This window comes from Rhipicephalus sanguineus, chromosome 3 (genome assembly GCF_013339695.2).
Source record: "Rhipicephalus sanguineus isolate Rsan-2018 chromosome 3, BIME_Rsan_1.4, whole genome shotgun sequence".
NCBI classification, from domain to species: domain Eukaryota; kingdom Metazoa; phylum Arthropoda; class Arachnida; order Ixodida; family Ixodidae; genus Rhipicephalus; species Rhipicephalus sanguineus.
The window spans coordinates 72,626,017-72,648,257 of record NC_051178.1 but is presented as its reverse complement, the minus strand read 5'-3'; the positions used below and the strand labels follow the sequence as shown (position 1 = coordinate 72,648,257).

The 22,241-nt window shown below is 46.6% G+C and overlaps 1 protein-coding gene across 1 annotated transcript in view; it reads right to left on the bottom strand.

Annotated features, from left to right (window-relative positions):
- The window catches only part of LOC119386732 (uncharacterized), a 44,692-nt gene extending 23,106 nt beyond the window's left edge, over positions 1 to 21,586 (bottom strand). The window contains exons 1-2 of the mRNA XM_037654016.2: positions 21,523 to 21,586; positions 16,597 to 16,834 (exon numbers count right to left, since the gene is read on the bottom strand). Of these exons, the coding sequence (XP_037509944.1) occupies positions 16,597 to 16,834; positions 21,523 to 21,577 (293 nt within the window). The 5' untranslated portion in view covers positions 21,578 to 21,586. The remainder of the gene's footprint in view (positions 1 to 16,596; positions 16,835 to 21,522) is intronic.
- Between the last annotated feature and the right edge of the window lie 655 nt (positions 21,587 to 22,241).

Below are 22,241 nucleotides of genomic sequence, written 5' to 3'. Positions count from 1 at the left end.
CAATTGGTTAACCAATTGAACACCACCTACCTTCAACTGGCTGACCAGTTGGACACCAGTTCTCTTCAACTGGTTACCCATTCGTGCACCAGCTGGCTTCAAATGGTTAACCAATTGAACACCATCTACCTTCAAATGGCTGACCAGTTGGACACCAGTTCTCTTCAACTGGTTACCCATTTGTGCACCAGCAAGCTTCAATTTGATGACCACATCTATTCAATTGGTTAACCAATTAAACACCACCTAGTTTCAATTGGGTGACCATTTACGATTAACTGGATTACCAGTTGAACACCAGTTCACTTCAACTGGTTACCCATTTGGGCACCAGTTAGCTTCATTTGGATGACCATGCGTGTTCAAGTGGTTGACCAATTGGACCCCAGTCTATATCAACTGGTCAACCAATTACCACTAGCTCTACCCAAATGGTTTACCAATTGGATGTAATTGGTACGTTCTAATGGGTGGCGAAATTCCAATTGGTCGAAAACCAGTTGGTGCAAATTGGTATTTTTCCAATTGGACCACTTGAATTTTTTTGACTGGGTGGTAGAAAACATCAAGACGCCGACACTTTCGCTGACTGCATCGGTCTACGCATGCGCAGATGCACTTGAGCCATGAGCTTAACACGCTCACCAGTAGAAGCCAAAAAAGATACCAATTTCGGTGTATATCAAGCTAGCGAAACGGCCGCCAGCGCCCCATGAGCGTGGCACTTAAGTCATGCTGTACATGACATGCGTGTCATGATTTTCATGTTAACTCGTGCTATTTATGTTCGTCCCACAGTCACGTCGCGCAATACCAATTTCAGGATAGGTCAAGCTAACGAAACGGCCGCCAGCGCCCCATGAGCGTGGCACGTAAGTCATGCTGTACATGACATGCGTGTCATGATTTTCATGTTAACTCGTGTTATTTATGTTCGTCCCACAGCCACGTCGCGCAATACCAATTTCAGGATAGGTCAGGCTAACGAAACGGCCGCCAGCGCCCCATGAGCGTGGCACGTAAGTCATGCTGTACATGATATGCTTGTCATGATTTTCATGTTAACTCGTGTTATTTATGTTCGTTACACAGTCACGTCTCAAGATGCCAATTTTGGTGTATATAAAGCTAGCGAAACGGCCGCCAGCGCACCATGAGCGTGGCACGTAAGTCATGCTGTACATGATATGCTTGTCATGATTTTCATGTTAACTCGTGTTATTTATGTTCGTTACACAGTCACGTCTCAAGATGCCAATTTTGGTGTATATAAAGCTAGCGAAACGGCCGCCAGCGCACCATGAGCATGGCATGTAAATCATGCCGTACATGACATGCGTGTCATGATTTTCATGTTATGACTTGTCATTTATGTTCGTCATACCGTCATGTTACGCCATACCAATTTTGGTGTACATATTCGATTAACCAAGCGACCAGGAGAGCACAAAGTCGTAGGCGGCTAGATAGATAGATAGATAGATAGATAGATAGATAGATAGATAGATAGATAGATAGATAGATAGATAGATAGATAGATAGATAGATAGATAGATAGATAGATAGATAGATAGATAGATAGATAGATAGATAGATACGCTCAAAGTCGCAGAAGTTCGCTAAGAAATGCTTCGCATTTAATACAACGTGCAGTGCCGACGACGGCCACATACCTCAATAGCCGATGACTACAGCTGTCACGGACAGCTCGGCTAGGCCTGGCTATACAAGTGAAAGCTTGTTTACTTGGTTATACTTGTTTACCCTCGTAGCCGAAGCACAGTTTGCCAACCAAACGACATGGCTAGTCGAACGCTCCCTACTGCGTGCACTCACTACCATCGTTTCGTCAGTTTCCGAAGCCGTCGCCGCAGTCGACGCGAGAAACAGGCCCCTAACGCCCGCGCTCGCGTGCTCCTCTGCTAGATGCGCGCGCTCCTTGCGTTGTCACCTCGGACGCTGAGGACGGGCGTTCGCAGAGGTAGACAGACGAGCCGACGAACGCGTTCTCTGTGGGCTCATGCACAACTGCAACGCCACAACTAAATTTCACGCGGCTTGTCACGGGATATGCGTTCCTCGCTTCAAGGCCACGCGGAGATACACAGCGAAACTCACTTGACTAGGCAAGTAAATATTTCGCTTTGAAAACTGCCACCATAACATTTACTGAAAGTCCTGCTACCATGTTGTGACTTATGCGAAGATCATATTTAACAGCGACGCTGTAAATCGGTTTTGGCGGATCGCGTCCGCGGACGAAATACGCGCAGAACAGCAATTTTCGGCTAACCGATTAACTTCTTGAAACACCATGTGTAGGCGACGCTCATACCATCCATCCATCCGTCCAAAGTAGATAACAGAGAGATAGAGGAGAGATACACAGAGCAGTGAGAGATGTGCATAAGAGAGGGGCCCACGCGTTATATACATCACCTTAGTTTCATCGGTGGCAGCCGACATTATTGCAGTGCTGATTATCTAATAACGGCTACAGTCATCATGTGATGGTTTCCCTGGTACTTCTTTAACCGGTCAGTCATATTCAGATAAAAAAAAGGTCACTCGAAGCACCTTACCGAACAATTTAGTTTGAATGAAACCTTCCGCCATTATCATGATTTGAGGCCTCGTCGGTTGGTACGGGACTTAAAAGAGCTTGAACGGGAGCTTGTTGGTATGAATCTATCGATGAAAAGATTGTTAAAAACGCAGACGAGACAGAAAAAGCAGGGCGGGCGCTGAATGCCAACAATTTCGAACATGAGCAATGTTCGAAAAATGTGATTGGCTGGTTGTGAATAAGCTATTCATTTGAAATAAAAATCAACTGGTAGTTAGCGCTTGTCTGCGTTTGTTACGGTCTCTTGCCTAGAAAATTCTTGCACTTAGTATTGTTGAGTTGGAGTACTTTTCCTTTTTAGGGTCATTTGTCCCTGCTTAATTATACATTTCTTCATTATCTTCTTCCAATTGGTTCCAATTGCGCACTAGCGCTGTTTTTTTTTTACTCATCGTTTTCATTTTTTTGTCTACGGTCTAAAGGCATTAAATATCGTTATGAGTTAGTGCAATCCATTGTGGGATGAGACTGCCAGTTTTTTATTCTATTCGAATAAAAATCTCTCTTAGCTTCCTCTTTAGCTCGATACGCGCCATCATCATCACCATAATAGCCTCCCGGTGTGCTACCCAGGCGCGAGTTGCGCGTGCTGCTCGTGGCCAAATCGTTCCACGGCAACCGTCAGAACGTGCCTGCCAGAACCAGTGCTGTCGAAGCTCCATCTTCTCCACCAGTGCCTGACCAGTGACTGGAGATGCCAACCTACGCCGCTCTCAAACGCGCCGAAAGGAGGAAGTTCAAGGCCAAGGCGAGGCTGTCTTTCGGTTCGACAAGCAGGGGTCCCAGCAACCTGCCGTCTCGCAGGAAGGCGGACCGGCCGGGCACGTTCACCCGTCTCGAGATGCAGCAGAAAGGCGAGGAAGGTGTTCTTCGTTGCGACGATTCTGAAGATCGGACCAAAGGTGCAGCTTCCAATCGCTGCTCCAATGATGAGATGTTACCGACCACAGAGAAAGCGGTGAGCGAAATGCACGCAGCGGAATTGTCCCCTCACAGCATCAAGCCTACGGACGGGAATGAATGGGAAGACAGCCCAAAGAAATGTTCCACAGACGCAAGCAGTTCTAACTTCGAGGGTAATCTCATCACGAGTGAGGAAGCAGAGTCGGACGCTCTCGCAGACTCGGATGCGGCTGATATTGCGAGACTGCTGCGAAAAGCTCTGAAGAAGAACGGACCATCCCTTGAAGAAGACCTGCTGAGCGCACTGAGCCCATCGCAGGTTCAGTATGTGATCCATGCGTACGGGACCTTGGCTGCCTTTATGGACCATCGCGCAGAATTCGAACAAACCCAAGAAGGTCGTTACGTATTCGTGTACTACGAAGACATAGACGGCGAAGAATGTGACTGCAGCGTGTCATCACATACCCATGACGAACCTAGCCGCGCACGTTATTCAAGTGGTTCGAGCGATGGCGGCCGCCAGCACGCGGACGACAGCGAACCGGAGCGCGAGCGTTGCAGCTCGTCGAGCAGCAGCTGCTATGAGTCAGCCGTCGATGAGCAATCTGAAAAAGAAAAACATGGACTCAAGGACGCCTCTTGTCAAGTACATCTATGTGCCCCTTGCTGCTCACGAGGTCTACAAGCGGTGCAAGAAACATCAGATGCCGACGCACAGACAAATGAGTTGGACACTTCTCGGTTCGTGGAGTTACAGTCGACATTGCAAAGTCGAGACGAAGACGCCACGCAGCTAAAGGAGCGGCTGGAAAATGTCCGACAGAACCAGGTCAGCGAAGTACAGCAGCTGCGTTTGAAGACCGAGCCTCAAGCAGCAACACCGCAGTATGTGGTCAGGCTGAGGAACCGCACGGCCACGAAAGAGCAGAAGCCGGTCGATAAGAACAGGACAGATGACGAGGTTCGCCTGCCACAGCCACGGCCACCGCTGCGCCAGAGGAATCTACCACCCCGTCTCGGACCGGAAAACAAGCTGCCGACGCATCCAGTGGAAACAAAACCCCGGCCACTGACACAGGCTGACAAGCAGTACTCGGGGTCGGAAACGCCGCTGCCTGCGCAAGCGGTGCACGAACTGCCCGGCTGCGAGAAATCTGCTAAAGCGCCCGCAGACGTCGTATCCATGGTGTCGAGCCAGGGAAAAACAGCGAGGAGCAGTACAGAGAAGCAAATATCTCAAATAGTCCGTATGGCAAAGAAGCAACAGCCGGACCTCACTGAGGTTGAAATCCGAGAGACTCTACGCCATTTGCGCCTCACAAAAGGGGGATTATCAGGCATGACCTTTAGCGCCATCGTGGAACTTCTGCTCGGACAACTGAAAGCTGGCCCTGAAGACAAAGAAACGTGAAGGCTACGCGTACCACGGAAGAAAAACTCGCCATGTTGCAGCTACGTGGGGAAGTGCGAGGCTCACGCGTTTTCTTCCTTCTTTTACATTTTCATGTATATTTTATGAATGTATATTTTGATGTAGCGCTGTTGATTTTTACCAATTTTCTTTTTATATGCAACGTTCGTGACATAAATCGTTTCAGCCCTCTGATATTTGGCGTAACTTTTTCCTTTGAAGTATACTCTGCGCAAACGCTGAATCCGATGCGGCGTATATGCTTGTACAAATAATTCCAGCTTTAACTGCGGAGCTGTCCGCAGTTAAAGCTGGAATTATTTGTAGGACCGTATCCGGGATCGCACAAAACTTTGCCTAGCTATGCAAAGCGAAGTGGGAGCATAGCACAGCCATGTATAGTATAGTATAAAGAGGGGTGGGAAAGGGAAGTGAGGGCGAAGAGGAAGGAAAGGACGAGGCGGAGAGGGTAAAACTTATAGCTATGTGTAGCATAGTATAGAAAAAGGGTGGGCAAGGCAAGTAAGGGTGAGGAGGTGGGAAAGGGAGGGATAGGCTAGAGCATAGTATAGCCTTGTGTAGCATGGTATGGCAAGGACGTGGGGAAGGGAAGTGAGGGTGAGGTGCCTTATTACGCGCGCTTCACATTCCGACAGGTTGGGACTTGCGTGCTCTCTGCAGCAGGTGGTTCATGGCTATCCACCCTTGATGTGCCAGGCTGTGATGGATGATTCACAGCTGTGCTGTTTGATTGATTGGATGCCAGCCAGTGACCAGTTCATGACAGCAGAGATGCCGGATTTCATGTCGCTGACAGACGCAGGGTGAACAGCAGCGAACTTAAACGCCTTCCGCACTCGCCCATCTTCATAGAGGTACGAGGCTGGTCCACGCATTGCAATGACCTTCTTGTGCGCGGAGGACTGTGGAGACAGCTTGCCATGAACTGCGGATAATGTAGTACCCGTATACGTAATAAACCACTAACGAAGTTGGGTTCCTTGGATGCACGTCTTAACGGCGAAGCTATTTAAGCTCGCCGTAATTTGTCTGTCGGAAACAGAAATGATCATCATCGTGAACCGGCACGCGCTCTCTTCATCCTCTTCTTCATCGTCATCGTCTTCTTCTTCTACTTCGCTCCCAAACACGTGCGCTGATTTCTCCGGCGTCGCCTGATGGGTGAGATAACGAGGACAGAGAGAGAGAAAGGAAGAGAAAAAGAGAAATAAAGAAAGAGATATAGAGAAAGAGGGAAACTCTTGGCAAAAAGATATCTTCACGAAGCCGGATTCAAACCCGCGTATCCTCGATCCGTAGGCGAGCGTCTTGAAGGGCCCCTCACCAGGCCACATTGCAAATTTTAGTTAGACGCTGGAAGTTGTTGCGTGCCGAACGAAGACACAGTTTTTCAAATCCGTTCATTACGAGCTGAGAGAAACAATAATTTGTAGCGGCGCGAAACCATGATGCGAGGAGGCGAGCTTCAAACCCTTGCCACTCGCCCCGTGTAGCCTGTTGGTAGCCTTCGCAAACTAAATTCCTTCCCTGCCCTCTTCGACATCGGATGAACGCCACCTAAAGAAGTTTTTTTGCGAGGCGTTGATCGGAGCCGTAGGATCACATGACGCATACGCATTAACACGTCACGCCCATGCCCGGTCCCGTGCGCATGACGTGCCCGAGCCATCTGAGCGCGCGAGCGGCGTTGCACGGCCGCTACCTTTTTTTTTCTTTCTTTTTCTTTTTTTTATGTAGTGGCCGTGGGCGTTGTGTCGGCGTTCTCTGTAGTGTACTGCCTGTTTCTGCGGGACGGGCATGAAAGCTGCGACATTTGTACGGGCACGAAACTACTGGTATCAAAAGCCAGTGCCGCATGAACATTTAGGTAGACGCAGGAGGATAAATGAGCCTAATTAGCGGTGGAACGGCGTAGATTTCGCTGTCAGGGCTGTCGTCTGCTCGACGCACAAACCGCGAGAACAGGAACGCATGGAAAACGGAGGTAGATTAGTCCCGCTTCTCGCTGCGATTCGCAGTGAAAAAAGAAAAGAAGAAAAATACGCACACGTTCCGTTAGTGTGTCTTATTATACCTCTCAAATTTCATTCGCCTATTAAAGCAACAAATTACATAAGCTACACATCTTCGACATCGGATGAACGCCACCTAAAGAAGTTTTTTTGCGTGGCGTTGATCGGAGCCGTAGGATCACATGACGCATACGCATTAACACGTCACGCCCATGCCCGGTCCCGTGCGCATGACGTGCCCGAGCCATCTGAGCGCGCGAGCGGCGTTGCACGGCCGCTACCTTTTTTTTTTCTTTCTTTTTCTTTTTTTTTATGTAGTGGCCGTGGGCGTTGTGTCGGCGTTCTCTGTAGTGTACTGCCTGTTTCTGCGGGACGGGCATGAAAGCTGCGACATTTGTACGGGCACGAAACTACTGGTATCAAAAGCCAGTGCCGCATGAACATTTAGGTAGACGCAGGAGGATAAATGAGCCTAATTAGCGGTGGAACGGCGTAGATTTCGCTGTCAGGGCTGTCGTCTGCTCGACGCACAAACCGCGAGAACAGGAACGCATGGAAAACGGAGGTAGATTAGTCCCGCTTCTCGCTGCGATTCGCAGTGAAAAAAGAAAAGAAGAAAAACACGCACACGTTCCGTTTGTGTGTCTTACTATACCTCTCAAATTTCATTCGCCTATTAAAGCAACAAATTACATAAGCTACACATGTCGCGTAAAATAATTATCGCCGTGTCACGTGCTACTGTGAGCGACGTCAGAGAACAGATGTCTACGTAGAGGAGTGACGTCAAAGCACAGACAACTACGTAGGGCCCTTCCTTGTTGTACGTCATCCCCTCCTTGGGCCGCGCACCCGCGAGACGAAGGGCAAGCGGCGTTCAGCTTGAAATTTGGCCTATTTCCGCGATGCGTAGCGTTGCAAGTTTTGGCAGAAGGGATCGTGAACGCCCAGTGTACGCATTGCGCTCGTCAGCTCAAAATTGTCAGACTTGGTGAGGGGCCCCTTGACCACTCGGCTATCCAGGCACGCTAGCAAAGCATAGCAGCGTAGCATAGCCTTGCGTAGTATAGTGTAGCAAGGGGGTGGGAAAGGGAAATGAGCCTGAGGAGGAGAGATGTGATGGTGAGGAGGAGGGGAGAGAGTAAAGCGTAGCACAGCAAAAATGAGAGAGAGAGAAATAGAGAGAAAGAAACGCAGAAAGAGAAGGGAAGAGAGAGAGAAAAGGATAGAAAGAAGGAGGAAACAAGGGAGAACAAAAAAGAGAGAGAGATAAAGAAAGATGGAAACAGCAAGAAAGAGAAAGAAATAGACAGCGAGAAAGCGAGGGAAATAAATCAATAGAAATAAACAGAAAAAAGGACATAGGAAATACAGAGAGAAGAGAGAAATAGACGAAGGAAGAAGGAGAAAATTTGCAGGACTTAGCAAAACAGCAAACGCTAGGACTACATAGGTGCTCATCAGCTCCGCTGTCCCTTTAGCATTGCGCCTCCGGTGCAAGCTACGGTAATTTTTTTAATCGGTGCCATCTAATGGTATACCGTAGTCGGCAGCGACGCCTTATATAATAACAGTTACAGCGTAAACTGGGAGAGCTGCCTTCATAGAGCCCATCGTAAACTCTCTTAGGACGACTACTGCGAGCACAGTCATCATTTTGCGAAGTAGCGAGGTACACACTATACGTCTGTAAGGCTATACGCGCACCGACATTGCACGCTCTGTTGTGGCTGATGATGACGAAGAGTTATGGCTGAGTCCTTAGTGATCGGCGACGCAATGCCTTTAGACAGTGACTTTGTAGTATAGTTACCAACTCTCTCCTTCTCTTTCATCATTTCGTACCCCCTATCCCCTTCCCAGTGCAGGGTAGCCAACCGGAGCATATTCCTGGTTAAACTCCCTGTCTTTCCTCTACCTTTCTCTCTCTCTCTCTCTCTTTAAACTGATGAAGAAATGTGATGAAGAAAAAAATGGCGAAGAATTATGGCTGAGCCTTCTTTAATGGGTGGAAAGCTTCAAATCACCCGCTTGTTATGCATTTCACATTATGTGACGCCTTGTGTGATTCTTCTCCTCCACTACGCCACATTACATCTGTTAACGCGATTCGTCGCACGACATGATGCATATGTAGAGGGTCTTTTTTTAATGCAGTTCAGAGCACTGTCGCAGCTCTGTGGTATCCATTCAGAGGGCCCGCGTTCAAAGATGGCGCGAACCATGGGTTTTATTTTTATTTTATTTTTTGTGCGCGACAGCTGCCACGGACAAACAATAGCAAAATCGGCTGTTGTTCTGAGTTCGTAAGAGCTTACGCTGTAGAATACATTGTCACCTTGATGACGCTATAGCCAATCTTCACCAAAAGATTACCTCAGAATGCGCTGAGGCATGGCCTCTCTGTTCCGACATGGGACTAGCCAACGGCTGGGTAGGGGCCTACCTAGTTGGGCCGCTGCCTTGCCTCTCAGGACCACAATAAAGTTGCTTGTCTGTCTGTCTGTCAGAATGCGCTGTGCCAAACAACATATGTGCATCTTTACTGTTTGGGAACAACATGGTCGTCAACAAATGCAAACGTCTGTAGGGAGGACTAGAACTCCATTTAGAGCCGATTCTGTAGCCCTCGTCTTAAATCTGAGTTGCGTCGCGTTGGGGTGGCGCTTGCACCGGTAGTGACCGCCCACTACCGCTGCTAGAGAAAATGACTACGGATTCTAATATGTGCCTTCGGAAATACAGTTTTAAGAGTAATTCTATACACTAGTATAGTGTAGCCTACGTCTGGGTGCTCACGTGATCGCCTCCTTAGCTTGGTGTGACCAAAATTGGCACGGCAGGGTAGATGCTTTGACGAATATGACTGTCTGGTCGTGACATGAATAACGTGAAAATCCTGTCGCGTATGTCGTCAAACCCTTCCCTCCAGGCACATACCCGTAACCACGGGCCGTGGTATACAGGTATGTGCCACAGGTGATTGACAGTTTGTATCTTCCCAGGAACGGCGACAACAGACATTGATAATTTAGACGCGAGGGCGCTAACAAAAATTGACATCAGCAGCGTTGACCCCACGAATGCAAATAATGAAAATCAGGATCGCAGCAGGAATCGAACCCAAGCATTCTGCGTGGAATTCAGGTATTCTACCACAGAGCCACGCCACGCCTTGAAGCTGCTTTGGAAAAGACCCTATGCAGGCGTAATGTCGGTGCCACATCAATTGTGGTTGCAGTGTTGGCTATCCAATTATATTACAAAGCAGCAAACATTACATATGTACTCCTACGATACAGGCGTCATGCCGGCTTAACGTCAATTGTGGTTCCAGTGTTGGCTCTGCTTTTATAGAAGTCTAATAAACATTACGTTTGTATTCCTCTAATTCAGCAAGCTATACTGAAACATTGCTCGACCCCGGAGGAATACGATAACGAAAGTTAAGTATGATATTCACATCATCCCACCGTAAAGTGCACTTCATTTTCATAATAGCGACGTCTGTACACTAAAGTGAGTGCTGACGTTACGTCAGACAATACGTAACCCTTTAAACGCCAGTGTAGCCGACGTACCTGGTAAAGATACGATGTGAACACAACTACTGCGCTTACAAAAAACGCCAGGCCTGCGCGGAAAGCGCAGCACAGCCACAACGAAAGCTGGAAGAGCGGCATTTCTAGAGCCCGTTGTAAACTCTCTTGTGGCTACTAATACAAGTACACTAGCAACGTACCCACTACGCCACAAATCATAATTTTTGTGAAGTTGGGAAGCACCCACCACGACATTATTCGTCATTCTGCGGAGAAGCGAAGTACCATCTGTAAGGCAGTATGTGCACTTTGTTGATGCGACGGTTGATAACGGTGAAGAATTATGGCTGAACCCTTTGTAATGGGTTGGAAGCTTTAAACGACCCATTCGTTGTGCGATTCGCATTGCGTGACGCCTGATTACAGAATTCACTTTTTGTAATGCCTGGTTGTTATATTGCTCTTCTACCACAATACATTACATAGGTAAATGCGGTTCCTTCCCGACATGAAGCCTGTATAGGGTCTTTTTGCAAGGCAGTTTCAAGCACCGGCATGTCTCTAAGGTATAATACTCGGCTCCCACGCAGAGGGCCGAGGCTCGAACCTCGTTCCATCCCGAATATTTTTTCTTATTTATTTTTTTTAATTTCGCGCGATAGTGGTTACGGACACCGGCGGCGGCGGCGGACAACTACGGCACCAAAAACGGCCCTTGTTGTGATCTCATGACAGCTTTCGCTGTAAAACACGTCGATCCACCCCGTAACGCTTGGCTTACAGCCAAAAAATGCAGCATAGACAACTACTCGCTGATTGCTTCGCATGAAACCGATTCCCACCAGGTGTGAGATCTGCTGAATTTTATTGATGATGCAGTTGCACCCTTTCCTCTTCCTGTTCTTCCTCACATCTCTCCTCTTCACTCTCACTTCCTTTTACAGTGAAGGCTGTTATGAGATCACAACAAGGGCCGTTTGTGGCGCTGTAGTTGTCCGCCGCCGTAAATAAAAAAAAAACGAAATAAAGAAAGATATTCCAGGATGGAACGAGGTTCGAACCTGGGCCTTCTTCGTGGGAGCCCAGTATTCTACCTCAGAGCCATGCCGGTTTTTTTTTTCTTTATTACCGGTTTCACAACACGGCACAGGAATGCTTGAAAATACTTTGCAAAAATACCCTATACAGGCTTCATGTCAGGAAGGAACCACATTAACATATGTAATGTACTGTAGTAGAAGAGTAAAATAACAACCAGGCGTCGCACAACGCGAATTCTGTACCCAGGCGTCACACAATGCAAATTGCGCAACGAGTGAGTTGTTGAATGCTTCCAACCTATTACAAAGGCCTCTGCGATAATTCTTCATCGTCATCAGCCACAGCATCAACAAAGTTCACACAATGTCTTACAGGTGTTTAGCGAGTACCACGGTTCTCCGCAGAATGACGAAAAATTGCATTGTGGCTTCTTCCCTACTTGACAAAAATTATGAGATTTATAGCGTAGTGCCGTGGTACCGTTCGCATGTCGTTACGTTACTATTTTAGATTTCGAAGGGCTGAAAAATTTCTTTCTCGATTTTGCGACATTGCCGATTTAACGAAATGATTCGAGCGTTGTCCCGACTTCTGTTAAATTGAGTTTCAAGTGTATTTACATTTCACTTGAGTTTACTGTTATGTCAAGGCGATTCTGAGGAGAAATATACAATAATCTGTGCGCATATACAGTATCAGTGTACACTATGAGATAACAAAAACTCTGCCTTAGCAAAATAGCGAAATTGAGTTTGCATTATAATAATGGAAGTTATAAGGAAACATCTTAAAGATGTTAAGACGGGGATTCAAGAAACATATAGTAATACCAAATGCTCCGTTTTCCTGAAATGAGCGTTCCATCGAGCCGTTTTAGGCTATTTTCCATAGGCGCTGAATTTTCTATCGCCTTACCTTAATAGATAAGTTGACGATACTTGATGCTTAATTAGCATTACCTTATTTAGCGTGCCTAATTAATATATATTAGGGGTGCTGCCTGTATCGTGTTTTTATACTTATTCTCTGTGTTTGTTTGGTACGGAGCCGCCTTTATATTTTTCTTAAACATATTTGTTTTCCTTTTTTCGGCCTCCCAAAAATTTTTTTTAGTATTACTAATCAACATATAATCGGAGCTGTAAGTGGCGATAGTGCGAATAGTGGCAGTGTCCTGCGACGATTTGTGCAACTATACAATACGTCTGAGACGTCTCTGGGCTGTACGTGTCCTCTCACAGAAGAGAAATTGTTAAAAGACTGCACGTTAGTATGTCACTAACGAACGCTTTACGCCAGCAGATGAGTAGAATATGAAAAGTCATTGCAGTTTTATGTCCTCTACGTATACACGATGCATCACAAAAATGTCGCTGCCAGCGTTGTTGCTGCTGTACACCTTGACCGGTGATGCTATCTTGCGTCAACAGTAACACTTTGTCGACAAGGCAAAACTCCACGCCGGTATTTCTTGGTGGCTTCTTACTGAAGTTCTTGTAATTATATGGTAACCTGCTAGCTGGTCGGCAAGCAGAACAACGACTCCCAGCTACTCCCAATTTGCAGCTTACTTGTAATATAACGCTCTTCACTGTTGAATCGATGCGCGAAGGTCATCCAACGTTACTAATACTAGTGAGAGAAGCGCAATCTGCCGATGAAAGGTATGCTCGCCCTGGGTGACAGTTTGCGCTTACGCACTATACGACGTTTTTGTTGTTTTCTCTGTACGTGTTTAGCTTGTGTTCTGTGTACTACGCACTGCTGTAGCACGCCTGAACTACTTAAGTGTTTACTTCTTTCATTTGTATACCAGCCCATATTCCTGTGCAATGAGTTCAATAGCACTGTTCGCGCGAATACGCATACGCATGTAAGAGTGTTTAGCACAGAGTTTTCATCGATTGATTACGTGCACGACAGTGATGCAACAAAGGTCCGGTTATTTTATGGAATAAGGTGTTTTTTTCTCGAACTAATCATGTGCGCTGCCTTACATCAATTTATAACAACTCCACACAAGCACTCAAGATAACGTAAAAAAAAAGGATGAGGTTTTGCGTGACATTATACGACAAAGATGTAAGGCACGCCGTCGGAATAATTTTAAACATCTGGGTTCTTCAGAGCGTACCCAAATCTAAGCACACGGGTGTTTCTGCACAAATTTCGCCCAAAGTTAAAATTCCGCGCGGGAACTCAGTTTTATCACTGCCGTGTCATTCCATTATCTTTTTTTTTTTTTAGGGGACAGTTTGAGTACCGAAGTGTCAGACTTCACTTGATAGAAATATTTTGCTGTAGTGGCACCACGACCGTACAATAAGAGGACAGCTTAAGCACAACTAAAGCTTATTATGAACTACAGTGCCGCAGTTATACGCCTAACAACAACGCGAAAGTGCATGAGCCTCGCTTTTGTTTACCACAGAGTCGCTAAAACGCGGCATTCACACACTATTTAATGCTCCTTATGTTTGGGACTATGCCAAGCGAACATTTTGACGTACTTGAACCAGAAAGCGGCACCAACACTGAAATGATTCTGGCGAACGAAGGGTACGACACCAATACACAGCCCTCTCGAAAGTAGCACTCACTGATCTTATTACAATGCGCATGCAGCTGAGCAAGCCCATTTCCTTCTGTACACCATGTTAGGTTTACGTACGAGCAGTTAAAATCGCGCTAACATAACAGAACAAACCGCCCTTTGAAAACGTGCAGGACGTACGCGCACATGCAAACACGGCGTGGCTAGCAGACGACGCAGGGAGCAATCCACACTACGCGCGCTTCAGCCAGTAGCCGCCAGGCGGCGACTCTGCTCGATCTCGCGGCCAATACTGCGAAACACAGCACTGTTTAATGGCATTTTGGAAATATTACCGTGAAGTTTAAAGAGTACAGCCACATTTAACCAGTACTTCATCTGAGCATTCCATGGCGCTCTTTGGCCTCCCATGGCCCTTGCGGGCTCCACTAATCATCATCATCATCTCCAAGCTTCGCAGTCTTAGTATGGCGTTGTAGATACGATGAGTATGAAGAACCTGCTATGACTCTAGTATCTTAAATTCTCACTTAGTAAACAAAACATGTGGCTGATAAAGCAAGGTACTTCGCAGAAGTCTTCAAGATAAGCCGGGTGCCACTTTCTTTACTGTTAGAGCCCTCTAGCGTATAGTCTTAATTAAGAAGAAGACCAAGTTCAGTCGATTAATATTTATAGAAATCACATTGAGCTCGTTGCGTATAGTTATGAGATTATAAATGACCACGAATTTACATACTAGGTGTCGTTCCTTGCCCTCCTATTTTTCCTAGCTCGGATGGGGGGTGGACGGGAAAACGTTGAAGTGGCCCCTTTACCCCTCCGGCCCCTCCAAGTAGATAGCCTACGCAAACTGTGTAAGCTCAAATTTTTTTTGAAAAGAAAATGTGGGTGATTATAACGTTAAACCGCATTGTCTCCTTCCGTAGTTAGCTGTTAATGATTGGTCGAAATTTTCTGGGTCACGCTCACAGCGCCTGCTCGTAACACGACGCAACAAATGACGCGCAAGTGATCCACCGCGTAGTTATCACTTACGCATGACTGCGTAAAGCAAAAATAATAATAAGCTATTTTCGATTCAGTGTATTATTGGTCATTGGTTCTTTGCTATTCGCGAAAAATTTTCGGTGTGCCATAAAATCGCCTCCCTGTTAGGCGACGTCACGAGTATGCGAAAACTCGCGGCGTTAAAATGAAGTCTGCACAATAGGCAGCGCATTACTGTTCTGAACAGTATTTTTATTTTTAGGAATAACCACAGTGTCTCTTTCTGAACGTAATTCAAGGAGCCATCCGCCAATCACATTGGCAGCGGCTACTTATAACAGCGGGCGAGATGGATTAATATGTGTATAATAGATACTTTCAGTAGCAGTATAACGATGTTGAGCTGTTCTGCGCGTATACAACTTTCTGTGAACTCATCTTTGCTGACAGAGAGGTAGAGAGAGAAATAAACATTATCAGGAACAAACACAATTCTGTGCAGGTGGGCAGCCTTCTTAGTCCAGAAAACCGTGGACGCTGATCATCTACCAGGTGAGGTAGACCAAGTTACGGGGCAAACTTGAAAGCCGGGCTTCTCAATGTGCTCGACTCCACAGCCTTGTTAAAAGCCACCGCGACCACTTCAGGCTACCATATGATAAGCAAGGTGAGGCAGGTTAATCGGAGACTAAAGTGGGAATCTTTTTTTAGCTCTCCTGCCTACGCACAACTAAAATACTTGACACTTCTGCACACTCATCAACCCACAGCAGCTTGGATATGGAGCAGTGGCGATGCTAATCCTTTTCAAAAGAAACTAAATTTCCTGAAAAAAAGAGAGCGTTTGGTCGATCTATAAAACGTTCACTGGTTCCCGCCCATATACGCGTCGCCGATTACGTAAATTTTAGAACAGGCAGAACAAAATAAAGTCATGACAGATTGCCGTAATGTTATAGAGTCCCAGCTAAGCGATAGCCTCCTCTGCAATGCTCGAACGCAAGACGCGCAAGCGTGGAATAGGCAGCCCGCACCGCGGAGAGCCTACAGTGCGTGGTCATGACACACGGAGGACAGTCGTCACAGCTGAATCGGAGGGCAAATTTTATAACATATTTACGTTATTGCTGCGTTCGTTTAAAATTTTGCCTGACTTGTTAGTTTCCCAGTCTGCAGCCTACAATGACCATTGTCAAAAGTGGGGGGCTCCGCCCCCCTAACATTTCTCAGTGAGGGGGCTAGCGCCCCGCTTGCCCCCCCCCCCCCCCCCCCGGTAGATACGCCTATGAACGCATTGCCGATGTGTGCGGTCGCCCCGAGGTACGCAAGCTCCGTGCTGAACAGCGCCTAAGGGGGCGTGCACAGCTGCAGGGAGTAATACTACTTATTATTATTATTATTATTATTATTATTATTATTATTATTATTATTATTATTATTATTATTATTATTATTATTATTATTATTATTATATTATTATTATTACAACGCACCTGTGCATTGTAGATAAGCCAGTGAGGCGTCCCGAGTAGAGTCCCGCCTCTGCCTGCACCTTGACGATGAACTTAGTCTCAAAGCGCCGTGTGGTGTTGGGCACCGTCAGCGGGTCGATAGCGCCCGACTGGCTCACCGCCTTGAGCACTTGATCGAATAAGTAGTTGACCACTGCGGCGTACAGTCCTGGCGCAGGCGTCGCCTCGGTCACGCCTTCCAAGGATGGGTAGATGCTGCCTGAAATGTCAGCCGCATATCAGCCGCAGATACCGAAGTGTGTTGAGAACATAATGACCAATTCAGCATTAGCAAATATATCCAAGGTTAACAGTTTAGCATCGAAAAAAGATCAAAACTGACTTAAAGGGACTCCCGAAAGCAGACATCGTCATATGACAAATTTAGGCAAAAAGTTATCCAAAGCTATGTTCATTTTAGCAGAGCTACGAAAATTTATTTAGCTAAGAATGATACGTCATTGTTTTCTTGGTGCCTTGGTCTCAGTAATCACTCATGTCGCGTAGCTGGTCTAACTTCGGTGACATCTGTGGCCACAGGGAGCTCTGCAACCATTTTAGCATGCTCAATCTTATATGCAAAGCGTCATTATAGGATGTTTTCGTGAAATGTTGCTGATGTATTCGCGTTCTTATTTTGTACAATACAGGACATCTTGAGTACAATTCCGAATGGGTCATATTGAAAACCAGGCGTTTTTTTGCCATTGTGCCCGATATAGAGGTCTTGTCAAAACCAGTTTCATATTTAACGATTAAATATTTAAGTGCATTTTGTCTTCTAAATACACTAGTTCAGGAGCTTGAGCTCGTACTGTCTCTACTACGAACTTTTCTTGTGTTGCGCATCCAATATGGACGTGACTGTCACTGGTTGTCGCGGCAGATAATGTAGCTTGGATGGCTCCAGCAATTCTATACGTGACAGCAGCCACCCTGGCTAAACACGCGGTATGGACCTTGTAAGAAGTAAGCCGTTCTTTCGCAAGGTGCATGCTTTAAAAGCCTCGACGTAACATTGGAAAAAAGTGTAACACCAGGCCAGAATAAGCGGCGGAGTACTTTATGATGCCGAGGAGTCCTGCGGCGGAGTGCCGTGAGGCTCCTTTTAGTCGTTCGTGTGAAGGTGCTTTGGTACGAAGAGATGATCAGGGTCTTCAGCATGAAAATTTAGTCGGTACAAAGTACCATCCCGGATGACAAGGTGGAGGGAAGCATCGCCACCCTGCCATTCTAGACAAGACAATCTGTGAAGTTTGGAGGTAAAATCAAGACGCTGCTCGTCTGCCACGGAAAAAAACGCAAGCAGCATTTTCGGTGTCACAGCAATAGCCACGAAATCTTGGACAAAGGGCCGGAAATAGGAACATAACCCAAAATACTGCGAAGGTCTTTCGATGACTTCGGGACCGGAAATTCTAGGACGGCACGAATTTCGTCGAGGTCAGGTCTTACTCCTAAAGCTATAGATGTGCGGCAATAATGTTACCGTGTCCATTAAGCCACTGGAAAACCGTTATGCCCTCTATTAACTGTCTAGTGGAAGTTTAGTCTAATCTCAGGGACAAATTGTACATGTGGGCCATGGCGCAATGCTGACGGAAGTGGTTGCAGAGTTGCCTTCAAATCGAGAAGAACGGCCAAGAAACTTGGTGGCCCTGGACGCACGTAAAGCACGTTGCTATGAAGGGCGATAACTTCAGAACCTGTATATGTTTCGAAGTGTCTGATATAGAAGTTCTCTCAGGTAGATAACGATGGAATGAGTACCATACCAGTGGAAGTGGTTACAATTTAAGAGGCATCTGTATAAATGTGATCTCGCTTGAAGCACATGTCATTTGGTAGATGGCGAGCGGCTTGTTTCATGGTGTATGTCGGCAAACTGTGCTTCTTTCAAACATTTTCACTGAAAAGGCGCACATTCGGCTGCTGCAGAACGCAAACGGACACAACGATCTTGCAGCAGTCGTAAATTCCGATTGACGAGAGGCACGGCTGGAGGCTACATTGTTCTAAAAACTTGCTTCGGTTCCAGTCTTCGCAAGGCGATACAATTAGTCTTCAGCCGGGAAATGCGTCCAGGATGAGTTCAATCGGTGTCATCGGCGAGATACGTTCTAATGGGGTGATACATGGTGATGACAATTGTTTCAGCTGTTGAGCCACGTCGCGGAATACCAAGGCAAGTTATAAGCATTTGGGTTGTGTCTATACTTTATGTTATTCGGCTTTCATCTCTTTTATAGCACACAGTGCTGTAGGCAATAAACCTTTAAAGAGCACCGTATATAGAGTAACCATAGAAACACCGACAGTCCCCATATTTTTCAGGAACACAAGGGGTACTGACACGAAAATTTTCACTTGTCGTTATTTTGCGGCGAACGAAAGGCCAAGCCCTCAAGACCCTAGAAAAGGTAGTGCTAAGCGCGAGTGCACCCTGAAGAAGTAATTACAGTGTGTTTTTAAAAGCTAGTTTCGGTTCCTACTGTACCCTGACGTCACAACACGGTATGAGCTTCTCGTCACGTGCTCGCACAATATACAATGACGGCCGCTCCGCAACGTGGCTCCGTTGGTGACGTAGAAGCGGCCATTTTGAATGTTTTGGTGACACACAAGCGGCCATCTTGGAAGTTTTGGTACCTGACGTCATCACAACTAGCCAGACTGCTGCGTGAAGTCACCAGAATTAGTACTGTAGCCTGACGTCAAGCTAGTGTCGATGTCGGTAGGTGCGCCATGGAAAAATTGACTTTAATATCAAAATTAAATATCTTATCAGCATTTGCCGAGCTTCACACTTGCTCAGAGCCGCCTCTGCATACAGGATATTAGTATGGCGGAGTACACTCGCCTTCGAAAAAAGGTGTCAGTACCCCTTTAAGAGGTGGCTGATCGAAAGTAGACTGTTCCTCAGATACGGCACTTGACGGCTCGAGCAGAGGTCGCTACCGGCAAGTTCCCTTAGTCGATGCGTTCCCTTGTACAAAATGGCCTTGCCATAATGATGATTGGGTGGACTGTAATCGATTTTCATGTGAAGGAAAATGACCCACACTTGAGGCCTTGCCTCTGAAGATAGACAGGTTTCTGCGTTCCTGCCTCTTGTAATCGGCCGCGTACTTGCGAGCGAGTTACTCCTGAAGCACAGTTACAGATGTCTTCTGCGAAAATTGAGATTGATGACCGTCTGTGGCGGGGATGCTTTATCCAGAACAAGCTGTATAAACCCCGCCTTAAAATTGGGCTGTACAAGTAATCTGCAGTTATATAGAGCATAGCATTAAAGCAGATCTCCTTGACGAACGTTGGTGAACTGTCTTGACCAGTTCGGAAGCCACAGACCAACTCCGGACTGTTCAGCGAGCCAGGACTATTGCCGACAGGCTACCCCCCTCGGCTATCGACCCCTGCTGGCTTCATCATCATCGTCATCATTATCATCATCATCATCAGCCTGACTACGCCCACTACAGGGCAAAGGCCTCTCCCATGTTCCGCCAATCAACCCGGTCCTGTGCTTGCTGCGGCCACGTTATACCCGCAAATTTCTTAATCTCCTCTGCCCACCTATTTTCTGTCTCCCCCTCGCGCGTTTGCCTTCTCTTGGAATCCAGTAAGTTACACTTAATGACCAGCGGTTATTGCTTGCTACGCGCTATATGCCCTGCCCATGTCCATTTCTTCTTCTTGATTTCGACTAAGATGTCCTTAACACCCGTTTGTACCCTGACCCACTCTGCTCCCTTAAGGTTACACCTTTCATTTTCATTTCCATTGCTTGCTGCGTCGTCCTCAGTTTAAGTTGAAACCTCTTTGTAAGCCTCCAGGTTTCTGCTCCGTAGGTGAGTACCGCTAAAATGCAGCTGTTATATATCTTCCTCATGAGTGACAGTGGTAAACTGTCATTCATGATTTGACATTGCTTGCCGAATATGCTCCATCCCATCCTTATTCTCCTAGTTACTTCAGTCTCATGGTTCGGCTCAGCGGTTACTACCTGTCCTAAGTAGATGTATTCCTTTACAAATTCCAGTTCCTCGCTGCATATCGTATAAAGCGCTGTTCTAAGGCCGTTGCACATTAGTTTTCTGCACATTAAATTTCATAGCTACCGTTCTGTTTTACTTGTCCAATTCAGTAGTCATGAGTTGCAATTCGTCCCCTGAGTTACTCATCAATACAATGTCATCAGCGAACCGCAGGTTACTAAGGCACTCTCCATTAACTCGTATGCCTAACTCTTCTTAATCTAGTGCCCTGAAAACCTCCTGTAAGCACGTGGTGAGTAGCGTTGGAGATCGTGTTTCCTTGCCTTACACCCTTCTTTTTTACACCCTGCTGGCTTAGCCCAGGTCAATAACCTCTGGATCCTTCAATAAAGTTTTACCATACCATACGTAAATGCCACCTTGTGGGACTCAACGACTGGTGTAGCAAGCTGTGCAAAGACTGGAGATCGAGGCACACCTAACACATCAAATCTGTGAGGGTTGCAGCAGGGAGGCCTTGTTGCTTGTAGTTGTGGTTATATTAAAGTGTTCCTGGGTCGGGACTAGGCAGGCACAGATGGGGTGTTCCAATGTCTCTGGGCCGCCGCATCTTCTGCAGGCCAGCGAGAGGATGCAGCCCTTGGCATGCAGCCTGGCAGCTATGCAGACGCAGCCAGTTCGAAGGCGAAGCAATGTTGAGCGGTTTCATCGACTGCGCTCTACCCTATTAATCTCTCCTACCTTACATCGTGCAATGTGGATCGATTTTTGCGCGATCACACCAAGTCTTTATGGCGTGTAACGCCTCAAATGAGGACTTCCCTGTTCCACGTCGAGTTCAAACGTTCCACAAGCTTGCCACATTTTGGCGTATATGGTATACTAGCGAGCATTGATTCGAGGGACTTACTTTGCGCAGTTGCAGCGGCGAAGACGCAGCAGAGACTGACCGAGAGGCTCCACATGTTCGATCCCTGCGATAAGTAATCAAATCAATAAAATGCGTCAGACAGTTACACGCAGCATCGACCCCCTGCATTCGAACCAGTATTTAAAAAAAAAATAACGTTAAATGTCGATCAAAACGTACGTCCCAACTTGTCATACGCTTATTGCCGATATTTTTTTTCTTTAGAATTCGTTTTCACGCGGCAAGTATTCCTTATGTGTGGTGATTGCTCTACCTAGCCAAGAAAATATAAATAAGGTTCTTTTATTTGTACAGTGTTTTTCAGCGTTAAATGCGTTTTAAAAAGTCGTAAAACTTGACCTATCATTCATTTTTCATCAACCCCTTCCTGCGAAATTCGAATATCGGAGCAGGAAGCACTTAGCGCCCTTGAAGCAACGTGGCGATACTCGTGCAGTCAACGAACGGCCACAAGTAGTACACTTCACAACTGACATTCAGTTTTCTTCGCGTTGCACTACTGTGTAGCGGTGAAGCTTACTAAAGCATATTCATCATTAGGAGCGCAACAAGATCTGTATTGCGCGCGCTGTCCATATATCGGCGTGCACTTTGCTTATGTATCTCTATGGCTTGCACTTCCACTCAGATTCAATGCACCGCACTGCTTATTTGCGTTATTTCCATGTGTAGCAAGATAAGCGATTTGCTATAGCATG